At 46.0% G+C, this 12,277-nt stretch overlaps 1 protein-coding gene across 3 annotated transcripts in view; it reads right to left on the bottom strand.

The window, feature by feature from the left end:
* Nucleotides 1–12,277, bottom strand: part of LOC132388534 (uncharacterized transmembrane protein DDB_G0289901-like) — a 91,740-nt gene that overhangs the window by 63,943 nt on the left and 15,520 nt on the right. For 2 of the 3 annotated variants that reach the window (XM_059960900.1, XM_059960902.1), the window contains exons 6-7: nt 1,619–1,714; nt 480–575 (exon numbers count right to left, since the gene is read on the bottom strand). In XM_059960900.1, coding sequence (XP_059816883.1) covers nt 480–575; nt 1,619–1,714 — 192 coding nt within the window. The remainder of the gene's footprint in view (nt 1–479; nt 576–1,618; nt 1,715–12,277) is intronic. The other variant, XM_059960901.1, reaches the window with a different exon arrangement.

The following is a 12,277-nucleotide window of genomic DNA, read 5'->3' as shown; positions in this document are numbered from 1 at the left end:
CTCTCTGCTCAATCATCTCTCTCACTGTCTCTAAAAGCCACAGTGGCTCACTACCTCACCCACATCCATCAAACTCAACCCAGTCCTGACCCTATTCGTCACCCCATGATACAACCTCTTCACAAAGACCCATCGAACCTCTATCATTCACAATGCTCCAGTCCCCCATTGCTCCACTACTCTATCTTACTCATTCCACTCCATTCCCTTGTTGGTTCTCTCTCCTGCCCTCTCTCCTACCTTCCCAACTATCCCTCCTTCCCTTCCAGTCACCAGTGGTTGTTGACGAAGCAAATGCCTTCACCAAATCTGAGCTCTCTTGAACTTAGCAGAAATTTCACACAGACAGGAGGGAAGGAATAACTGAACACTCATTGACAGCCCATTACGACGCACATCCAACAGCTGTATTGGTCTGTGAGAAGTTCAACATCACAGAGCGAGAGACTGAGAGACCCCGATGGCACAATAACTAATACCGGAGGATCTCTGTCCCACTGAGACAGAGGATGGCGATGGGGTGGGTTGTCCTGTAGATGATCCTTCGGGCTGATCCATTGTGGAAACCTCCAGGTCTGGAACAATTAACAGAGACATGGGAGAGTGGCAGAGATTAAACAGGGACAGTAATTCATAAAGATGAGAGATTCTGCAGATGCTGAAAATCCAGAGCATCACACACAAAATGCTGGAAGAACTCAGCAGGTCAGACTGCATCTCCGGAGGGGAATAAACAGTGAATGTTTTGGGCTGAGACCCTTCATCAGCACCTTCTCTCGGTATTCTTCCTCTTGAAGGGGGAAGCAGCCAGAATAAAGAGGTGGGGAGGAGTACATCTGGCAGGTGATAGGTGAAGCCAGGTGGGTGGGTGAGGGAGGGGGTGATTTCAGAAGCTGGGAGGTGATTCATAGAAGAAGTAAAGGGCTGAAGGAGGACTAATCCCATTGGAGAGGACAACGGACCAGAGAATAAAGGAAGTGAAGAGGGAGTCCAGAGGGAGATGATGGGCAGAAGGGCTAAATAGTGAGCCGGAAAGAGGTGGAAAGAGAGGGAATTAGTCGGGGTATAAATTACAGGAAGCTAGAGAAATCAATGTTCATGCTGTCAGTTTGGTCACTACCCAGACACAGTATGAGGTGTTGCCCCTCCAATCAAAGTTTGACCTCATCATGTCAGTGGCGGAGGCTTTGGACAGACACGTGGGAATGGGAACGGGAAGTTGAATTGAAATGGGTAGCCACTGGGACAACAATTTGGAAAGGAGGTCTCTGATCTGAAGAGATACCAAAACCATCCAGTCCCTGTTCAGCAACTCTCCCTGGTGAATGTCTGTGACCGGTCACTACTGTCCGTCAAAGCCCAAATGAATATTTGGGGCTGAAGGAGAGAAAGGTCGTTCCCTTCAATGATCCCCACCAGTTACCCGAGCTCGCAGACCCTGGGTTTCCTGAATTGTGAAGGATCTGCTATCAGTGATCCATGGGATTCACAGTTGTGACCGACGGGGAATCTGTACCTGAGCTCACAGACACAGCTGGTATGGTGGTCAGACCCGGACCAGGTTCACCTGTCACTGATCCGTGGGGTTCTGGAGTTGTGTCTGACTGGAGATCTGTACCTGAGCTTGAAGACCCTGCTGTGGTTGTGTTCAAACCCGGACCAGGTTCTCCGGTTGGTGGTCCCAGGGATTCCCAAGTTGTGTCAGAATGGAAATCTGTAATAAGAAGATATACAAAGGATGTATACAAGGTTTACATTAGATCAGGAAGAAACTCAATGACAGGGAATCTGAGACTCAAGTCCAGGTCAAATCTGTCCTCTGAAATACACACACTCCCCTCTCCTTTGGTCTTTAATTCTCTACCCTTGTCTCTCAAATCACTCTCCTCACATCTCCCTCTCTCGGCATTCACTCTGTCTTGATCACTCTCTTTTCAGTCTCTCCATCCCTCCCTCCAGTTGGAGTGTCACTCTCACCGATCTCTCTGCCCAACTCTCCTCACACAGTCATAACTCTCTCTTCACTCACCACATTCCTCCCATTCCAGCCATTCCTCCCATTCCAGCATTCCTCCCATTCTCCATCCCTCTCTCCTGTGTATTTTCACCCATTTCCTTCTGTCCACGTACTGAATTACTCAAATCCCACTCCGGTTGTTTCTATGTCTCATCAGTCACCGTGTAACTCCTCACAGTCATTCCTTCCTCCTCTCTGTGACCATCCTCCCCTCTCAACTACAATGGGAGAAGGAACATCAGGATTTCACTGTGACATATATGGATGGAAATCTCTGTGGTCAATCTCTCTCTCTCTCTCAACACTGGGGGAGTTTTCTGCCGATTCTCGAGTCATAGAATCTCAGAATAAAAAGTGATGCAGCAGACTGTAAGATCGTCACAGTGAAAATACAAAGAATAAAAATAATAATAAATAAGCAATAAATATCGTGAACAGGAGATGAAGAGTTCTTGAGAGTGAGTCCATAGGTTGTGGGAACAGTTTATGATATTATATATATAAGACCAAAGTCTTACCCCTTTGGTTCACCAGCCTAATGTCTAGGGGGTAATAACTGTTTCTGAACCTGGTGGTGTGTGTCCTGAGGCTCCTGTACCTTCTTACTGATGGTAACAATGCAAAGAGAACATCGAACATAGAAATCGACAGCACATTACAGGCCCTTCTCTGCAGTAACCATGGTGTACAAAGGCTGATGTAAACATTCTCCAGAAACTGTCTGGAATTTCCCTACAACATAGCCCTCTATGTTTCTAGCTCAAAGTACCGACCTAAGAGACCCTATTGTATCTGCCTCTACCACCATCACCGGCAGTGCATTCCACGTACCCACCACTCTCTGTGTGAAAAACTTAGCCCTGACACCCCCCTTGAACCTACTTCCAAGCACGTTAAAACTATGCCCCCTCGTGTTAGACATTACAGAACTGGGAAAAGCCTCAGGCTATTCACAGGATCAATGCCACTCATCATCCTATACCCCTCGACCAGGTCACACCTCATCCTCCATTGCTCCAAGAAGAAAAGGCCAAGCTCACTCAACCTATTCCATAAGGCATGCTCCCCAATCTAGGTAATATCCTAGTAAATCTCATCTGCACTCTCTCTATAGTATCCCCATTCCTTCTTGTAGTGAGGTGAGCAGAAGTGAACACTGGACTCCAACTGGGGTCTGACCAAGGTCCTGTATAGCTGTAACAACACTGTCAAATTGTGCAGCAGCTTTGAGTGTCCTATGGACATGGACCCCAAGATCTCTCAGATGCTCTACACTGCCGCTAGTCTTATCATTAATATTATATTGTCTTCAAATTTGACCTACTGAAGTGAAGCACCTCACATTTATCATAGTTGAACTCCATCTGCCACTTCTCAGAGCAGTCCTGCATCCTATCAATGTCGCGCTGTAACCTCTGACAATGCTCCAGATTATCCACAACATCCCCAACTTCTATGTCATCAGCAAACTTACTAACTCCCCCGCCCCCACTTCCTCATCCAGGTCATTTATAAAAATCACAAAGAGGAGGGGTCCCAGAACAGATCCCTGTGGAACACCACTGGTCACTGTCCTGAATGCAGAATACAAACCATCTACAACCACCCTTTCTCTTCTGTGGGCAAGCTGATTCTGAATCCACAAAGCAAGATCTGCTTGCATCCCATGTCTCATTACTTTCTGAATGAGCCTAGCATTATCAAATGCCTTACTGAAATCCATATACACTGCATCCACTGCTCTACCTTCATCAATGTGTTTTGTTACATCCTCAAATAATTCAATCAGTTTCGTAAGGCATGACCTGCCCATGACAAAGCCATGCTGACTATCCCGAATCAGATTATGTTTCTCCACAGGCTCATAAATCCTGCCTCTCAGGATCTTCTCCAATAACTTGCCCATCACGGAAGTCAGACTCACTGGTCAATAATTTCCTGGATTATCTCTACTCCCTTTCTTGAGCAACAGAACAACATCTGCAACCTCCCAATCCTCTGGTACTTCACCTGTCCTCATTGATGATGCTAAGATCATCGCCAGAGTCTCAGCACTCTCTTCCCTCACTTCCCTCAGCAGCCTGGGCTATATCTCATCTGGTCCCAGTGACTTTTCTAAATTAATATTTTTCAAATGTTCCAGCACAGCCTCTTTCTTAATGCCTATATACTCAAGTATTTCAGTCCACCGTAAGTCATCCCTACAATTGCCAAGGTCCTTTTCACTAATGACTGCTGAAGTAAAGAATTCATTAAGTACCTCTGCTACTTACTCTGGCTCCATGCACATTTCCACTATCGCTCCTGACTGGTCCTATTCTCCCACAGCTCATCCTCTTGCTCTTCACATTCTTGGAGAATGCCTTGGGGTTCTCCTGAATCCTGCTCACCAAGGCCTTCTCTTGGCACCTTCTAGCACTCCTAATCTCAATCCCGAGCTCCTTCCTGGCACCCTTGTAATTTTTTAGAGCTCCAACAGTACCTAGTTTCTTGAACCTTTCTCTTAACGCTTTTATTTTCTCTTATCTAGATTTTCTACATTCTTTGTCCAGCATGGTTCTTTTACCCGACCATCCTTTCTGTGCTTCAATGGAACAAACCTTGCAGAACACCATGCAAATGTTCCCTGAACGTTTGCCATATTTCTGCCATGCTTTTCCCTGAGAACATCTGCTCCCAGTTTATGTTCCCAAGTTTCTGCCTAATAGCATATTCTCCCCAACACCACCAACACAATTAAATATTTTCCCAAATTGTCTGCTTCTATCCCTCTCCAGCGCCATGGTGAAGGACATAGAGTTGTAATCACTATCTCCAAATTGCTCTCCCACCGAGAGACCTGACAGCTGACCAGGTTCATTTCCTGATACCAGATCAACCACAGCCTCTCCCACAGTTGGCTTATCTGCATCAGGAAACCCTCCTGAACACACCTAACAAACTCCACCCCATCCAAACCCCTTGCTCTAAGGAGATGCCAGTCAGTGTTAGGAAAGTTAAAATCACCCATCACAACACCCCTCTTATTATTGCACCATTCCAGAATCTGCCTCCCTATCTGCTCCTCGATGTCTATGGGGGGGGGGGGGAGGGTCTGTAAAAAAACAGCAGAGTTATTGCCCTTTCCTGTTTCTGACTTCCAGCCACAATGACTCCATGACTTCCTCCTTTTCTGCAAACATGATACTATCCCTGAATAGTTGTGCCACTCCCCCACCTCGTCTGCCTCTCTCCCTGTCCTTTTTCACACATCTAAAGCCCGGCACGCTCAGCAACAATTCCTGCCCGAGACATCCGAGACTCTGTAATGGCCACAAAATCCTCCGGTTCAGGTGCAACCCGTCCCACTTGTACAGGTCACCCCTTCCCCAGAAAAGGTTCCAAAGACCCAAGAACTGGAAACCCTGCCTCCTACACCATCTCCTCAGCCATCTGCACTATCTTCCTGTTCTGACCTTCACGAGCTCGTGGCAACAGGAGTAATCCGGAGATTACCACCGTGGAGGTCCTGCTTTTCAGCCTCCTTCCTAACTCCCTAAACTTACTGTGCATGACCTCTGTCCCTCTCCTATCTCAATGGTACCAACATGTACCACGACCTCCAGCTGCTCACCCTCCCCTTCCAGAATATTCTGCAATCGCTCAGAGACATCCTGGACCCCAGCACCCAGGAAGCAACACACTATCCTGGCGTCTCTTTTCCTGCCTCAGAATCTCCTGTCTGTCCCCGAACTATCGAGTCCACTGTGACTATTGCTCTGCCTGACTTCACCCTCTCCTTCTGAAGTTCAGAGCTGACCACGGTGCTATTGTTCTGCCTGCTGCTGCCTTGCCCAGACAGGTCACCCCCCTCAGCTGTATCCTACCTGTTGCTGAGGGGAATGGCCACAGGGGCACTCTACACTGACTTCCTTCTCCCTTTCCCTCTCTCGGTGTTCACCCATCTGCTCCCCGAATTCTGCACTCTGGGTCTAACACCTGTTCACAAGTCGTGTCTATCAATTGTTCTGCCTGCTGGATATTCCTGAGTTCATCCATCTCCAGCTCCAGCTCCTTTATGGGGTCTTTCAGGAGCTGGAATTGGCTGCAGTCATCAGGGAGACTATCCGGTTCCAGGAATTCCCACATCCTACAGGGGGACCATAGAGAGGAGCTATAGGCAGGTAGTCACTCCAGGGCCTGGGGAGACACAGAAGTGGGTAACAGTAGGAGAGGGAAGGGCAAGAGGCAGATGCTAGAGAGTACCCCTGTGGTGGTCCCCCTTAAGAATAAGTACTCCTGTTTGTGTACTGCTGGAGGAGACGGCCTACCTGGAGGAGGCAACAGTGGTCACGCCTCTGGGGCAGAGTCTGGCTCTGTGGCTCAGAAGGGTAGGGAAAGGAAGAGGATGGCGGCAGTGATAGGGGACTCTATAGTTAGGGGGTCACATAGGTGATTCTGTGCATGCAGAAAAGAAACACGGATGGTAGTTTGCCTCCCAGGTGCCAGGATCCGGGATGTTTCTGATTGCATCCACGATATATTTAAGTGGGAAGGAGAACAGCCGGAGGTTGTGGTCCATATTGGTACCAACGATATAGGCAGGAAAAGGGAGGAGGTCCTGAAAACAGACCACAGGGAGATAGGAAGGAAGTTGAGAAGCAGGGCCTCAAAGGTAGTAATCTTCGGATTACTGCCTGTGCCACGTGACAGTGAGTATAGGAATGGAATGGGGTGGAGGATAAAAGTGTGGCTGAGAGTTTGGAGCAGGGGGAAAGGATTCAGATTTCTGGATCATTGGGACCTCTTTTGGGGCAGGTGTGACCTGTATAACAAGGATGGGTTGCACATGAATCTGACGGGGACAAATATCCTGGCAGGTGGGTTTACAAAGGCTATGCGGGGGAAAGGTAAAATAGAATTGCCGGGGTGTGGGAACCAAACTGAAGTGATGGAGGAAAGGGAGGTTGGGTCACAAATACAGAAAGTTTGGATACAGTGCGAAAGGGAGGATCGGCAGGTGATAGAGAAGGGACGCGCTCAGACCGATGGCTTGAGATGTGTCTATTTTAATGCGAGGAGTATTATGAATAAAGTGGATGAGCTTAGAGCGTGGATCAGTACTTGGAGCTATGATGTTGTGGCCGTTACAGAGATTTGGATGGTGCAGGGGTAGGAATGGCTACTTCAAGTGCCAGGCTTTAGATGTTTCCGAAAGGACAGGGAGGGAAGAAAAAGAGGTGGGACCGTGGCACTGCTGATCAGAGATAGTGTCACGGCTGCAGAAAGGGAGGAAGTCATGGAGGGATTGTCTATGGAGTCTCTGTGGGAGGAAGTTAGGGAGAGGATGGGGTCAATAGCTCTACTGGGTGCTTTATGTAACAGGGACATCGGGGAGCAGATACAGAGACAGATTGTTGTGGTGGGAGATTTCAATTTCCCAAATATTGATTGGCATCTCCCTAGAGTGAGTGGTTTAGATGGGATAGAGTTTGTTATCTGTTTTCAGGCAGGTTTCTTGACACAATATGTAGATAAGCCGACAAGAGTACTTCATCTGGTATTGGGAAATGAACCTGATCAGGTGTCAGGTCTCTCATTGGGGAAGCATTTTGGAGATAGTTATCACAATTCTATCTCCTTTACCATAGCACTGGAGAGGGATAGGAACAAACAAGTTAGGGAAGTGTTTAATTGGAGTACAGGGAAATACGAGGCTATCCGGAAGGACTTGGAAGCATAAATTGGGAACAGATGTTCTCAGGGAAATATACAGCAGAAATGTGGCAAACATTCAGGGGATATTTGTGTGGAATTCTGCAGAGGTACATTCCAATGAGACAGGGAATGGATGGTAGGGTACAGGAACCATGGTGTACAAAGGCTGATGTAAATCTAGTCAAACAGAAGAGCTAATGAAGCATTCAAAAAACTAGGTAATGATAGAGATCTAGAAGATCATAAGGCTAGCAGAGAGGAGTTTAAGAATGAAATTAGGAGAGCCAGAAGGGACGATGAGAAGGTCTTGGCCAATAGGAATAAGGAAAACCCCAAGGCATTCTACAAGTATGTGAAGACCAAGAGGATAAGACATGAGAGAATAGGGCAAATCAAGTGTGACAGTGGGAAAGTGTGTACAGAACCAGAGGAGATGGCCGGGTACTTAATGAATACTTAGCTCCAGTATTCACTATGGAAGAGGATCTTGGCGGTTGTAGGAATGATTTGCAGTGGACTTAAAAGCTTGAGCATGTAGATATTAAGGACGAGGATGTGCTGAAGGCTTTGGAAAGCATTAAGTTGGTTAAGTCAGTGGGACCAGACTGGATGTACCCGAGGCTACTGTGGGAAACAAGGGAGCAGATTGCTGAGCCTCTGGCAATGATCTTTTCATCATCAATGAGGACGGGAGAGGTTCCAGAAGACGGGAGGGTTGCGGATGTTGCTCTCCTTATTCAAGAAAGGGAGTAGCAATAGCCCAGGATATTATAGAACAGTGAGTCTTACTTCAGTGGTTGGTTATTTGATAGAGAAGATCCTGAGAGGCAGAATTTATGAACATTTGGAGAGGCATTATATGATTATGAAGAGTCAGCATGGCTTTGTCAAAGGCAGGTGGTGCCTTACAAGCAAATTGAACTTTATGAAGATGTGACTAAACACATTGATGAAGGTAGAGCTGTAGATGGATTTTAGCAAGGCATTTGATAAGGTACCCCATGCAAGACTTACTGAACTCAACTCCATTGCCAATAGATTTATCTATTTCTGCACTTCTTGGCTCTGTACTCCCTAGTAGTTTGTCTAGACTAATTATTAATCCTCTTGTTAGACACACTTTGCGAATATGGGCTCAGTTTAGGAAATTTTATGGTTTCTATGGTTTTCCCTCTTCTAGTCCTATCTTACATAATCACCTTTTTTTACCTACTATGTATGATTCAACATTCCATGATTGGTATAGGAAGGGCATTAGACACTTTGAAGATCTTTTTATCGATAATCGCTTCGCATCTTTTCAACAGCTCTCTGCTAAGTTCAATCTGCCTAATGCCCATTATTTTAGATATCTCCAAATTAGACGCTTAATTAATCCTTTAATTCCTAACTTCCCTGAAATGCCTGAGAAAAAAATTATGGATTTCTTTCTTTCTATTAATCCACTGGGTAAAGGTTTAATATCATTTATTTGTGTTAAATTAGCATTCTTACGGCGTGCCCCTGTGGATAAAATTAGAATGGCTTGGGAGCATGATTTAAATATCTCTTTATCTGATGAGATTTGGGACTCGATTCTCAAATCGGTTAATTCAACCTCTCTCTGTTCTCGCCATTGCCTTTTACAGTTTAAGATTGTTTATAGAGCCCATATGTCCAAATCCAAACTAACTCGATTTTACCCTAATATTAGTCCTCTTTGTGATAAATGCAAAAGGGGCGAGGCCTCTCTTATTCATATGTACTGGTGCTGTCCTAGCTTAGAGAAATTTTGGGAAGATGTCTTCATAACTTTATCCTGTATTCTGAATCACTGTATAGAACCTAACCCTTTAATTGCTCGGTTTGGTTTTTCGGGTGAGACAAATATACGTTTGAGTTCGACTAAGTGTCGAATATTATCTTTTGCTTCTCTCCTGGCTAGGCGTTTAATCCTCCTTAGATGGAGAGATGTTGCCCCGCCCACGCATGCTCAATGGCTTAATAATATTATGTCCTGCTTAGACCTTGAAAAAATTCATTATTCAGTTCTTAATTCGGATATAAAGTTCCATAAGGTCTGGGGACCTTTTATTGAGTACTTTCATAACCTTCCTCTTAATTAAGGTTTTTTTTTCGGTCCCTTGCTTTCAGCTCTTTTTTTTTTGGTAGTAGGCATTATTATCTTCTGTTTTCAAGTGTATTTACAGTTTTGGGGGTTTGAATGTCCTGATTTATATTCTCTATATTGTGTTGTGGTTGGTCTGGAGTTTTTTTGTTGTTGTGGGGCTTGGGGAGGATACTAACTTTACATGACTTCAATTTGGGTGCTTTCTCAATTATCTTTTTTGTATTTTATTATTATTGTATGTTTATTTTTGCACTATTATTTTTCTTCATTTTGGTTTGGGGTTTTTTCTTATCTGTAGTGCTGTAGAAAATGTATAAAAAAAACAATAAAAAAAAGGCTTACTGAGGACATAAGGAGGCATGGGATCCAAGTGGACATTGCTTTGTGCATCCAGAACTACTTTGCTAAAAGAAAGCAAAGTGTGGTTGTAGATGGGTCATCTTCTGCATGGAGGGCGATGACCAGTGGTGTGCCTCAGGGATCTGTTCTGGGATCCTTACACTTTGTGATTTTTATAAATGTCCTGGATGGGGAAGTGGAGGAATGGGTTAGTAAATTTGCTGATGCACAAAGGGTGGAGGTGTTGTGGATAGGGTGGAGGACTGTCAGAGGTTACAGCAGGACATGATGCCAAACGGGGCTGAGAAGTGGCAGATGGAGTTCAACCCAGATAAGTGTGAAGTTGTTCATTTCGGTAGGTGAAATATTATGGCAGAATATGTTATTAATGGTAAGACTCTTGGCAGTGTGGAGGATCAGAGGGATCTTGGCGACCGAGTCCGCAGGATGCTCAAATCAGCTGCGCGGGTTGACTCTTTGGTTAAGAAGGCGTATGGTGTATTAGCTTCATCAATCATGGAATTGAATTTACAAGCCGAGAGGTAATGTTGCAGCTATATAGGACCCTGCTCAGACCCCATTTAGAGTATTGTGCTCAATTCTGGTCACCTCACTACAGGAAGGATGTGGAAGTCATAGAAAGGGTGCAGAGGAGATTTACAAGGATGTTGCCTGGATTGGGGAGCATGCCTTATGAGAATAGGTTGAGTGAACTCGGCCTTTTCTCCTTGGAGTGACGGAGGATGAGAGGTGACCTGATAAAGGTGTATAAGATGATGAGAGATATTGATCTTGTGGATAGTCAGCAGGTTTTTCCCAGGGCTGAAATGACTAGCATGAGAGGGCATAGTTTTAAGGTGCTTGGAAGTAGGTACAAAGGAGATGTCATGGGTAAGTTTTTTTTACGCAGAGAGTGGTGAGTGCGTGGAATGGGCTGCCAGTGACGGTTGTGGAGGCGGATACGATAGGGTATTTTAAGAGACTCCTGGATAGGTACATTGAGCTTAGAAAAATAGAGGCTATGGGTAATCCTAGGTAGTTCTAAGGTAAGGACATGTTCGGCACAGCTTTGTAGGCAAAGGTCCTGTATTGTGCTGCAGGATTTCTATATTACTATCTTTCTATTCCACTATCATATCTGCCACCCTGCCTGCACTGTACGATGGGTAACAAAGACCAGATCGTTTAACCTGTTTCTTTGGCCTCAGCCTCTTCTTATCAAAGCCTGACAACTCCTACCCTCATCGCTGACCTACTCCCAACAATGGCCGCCCCGTTTGCCCCTTCTGGACGTTTATTTAATTTGCAGTGCTCTGCTCCCGACGCTGATCAGACCTCTGGAATGTTCTTACGCCTGTCTCCTCCTTCATCGCTACGGGTCGGGATGAAATTCTGGGACTGACCATGGGGATCAGCGTTCCCTTAGATGATCCCACCACCAATTCCTGAGCTGTGGACCATCCTGCACCGATTGTTTCTCCCCCCACCACCCCCACAACTGTCTACAGCTCCCTCTCAGCACCCCTCCTCCCTCCAGTCTCCATCTTGTATCCCAGACCTCTCTCCCATCCCCACCTACAATCTCCCTCTATTGTTCTCGTTTTCCTCCCTCCTCCTCACTCCCTTCACTCTCCCTCCTCTCCACTTTCCCACCTCCCTCCACCCCAGTCATTCCACTCTCCCCCCTCCATTCTCCTCAATGTCCCCCCTCTCCCTTGCGATGTTCAGCCTGGGGGGCGGAGAGGAATGGGGACTCAAGTCACCTCATTGTAGGGAGGATGAGGAAGCTTTAGAGAGAATGCAGAACAGATTTACCATGACGATGTCTGGATTAGAGAGCAGGTCTTGTCAGGAGAGGTTGAGTGAGTGAGGACTTTCCCCTTTGGAGTGAAGGAGGATGAGAGGTGATGTGATGGATGTGTACGAGATGGTACAAGGCATCGATCGAGCAGACAGCCAAACTTTTTCCCAGGAAAGAAGTGACTAATAGCAGGGGTGTAATTTTAAAGTGACTGGAGGAAAGTAGAGGGTGGATGTCAGAGGTAAAGTTCTTTATGTGGAGAGTGGTGGGTGTGTGGAACAGGCTGCAAAGGGTGGTGGTATAGACAGATACA

The sequence above is a fragment of the Hypanus sabinus genome, unplaced genomic scaffold (assembly GCF_030144855.1).
Source record: "Hypanus sabinus isolate sHypSab1 unplaced genomic scaffold, sHypSab1.hap1 scaffold_341, whole genome shotgun sequence".
Lineage (NCBI taxonomy): Eukaryota > Metazoa > Chordata > Chondrichthyes > Myliobatiformes > Dasyatidae > Hypanus > Hypanus sabinus.
This window is presented reverse-complemented; position numbering and strand designations above follow the sequence as displayed.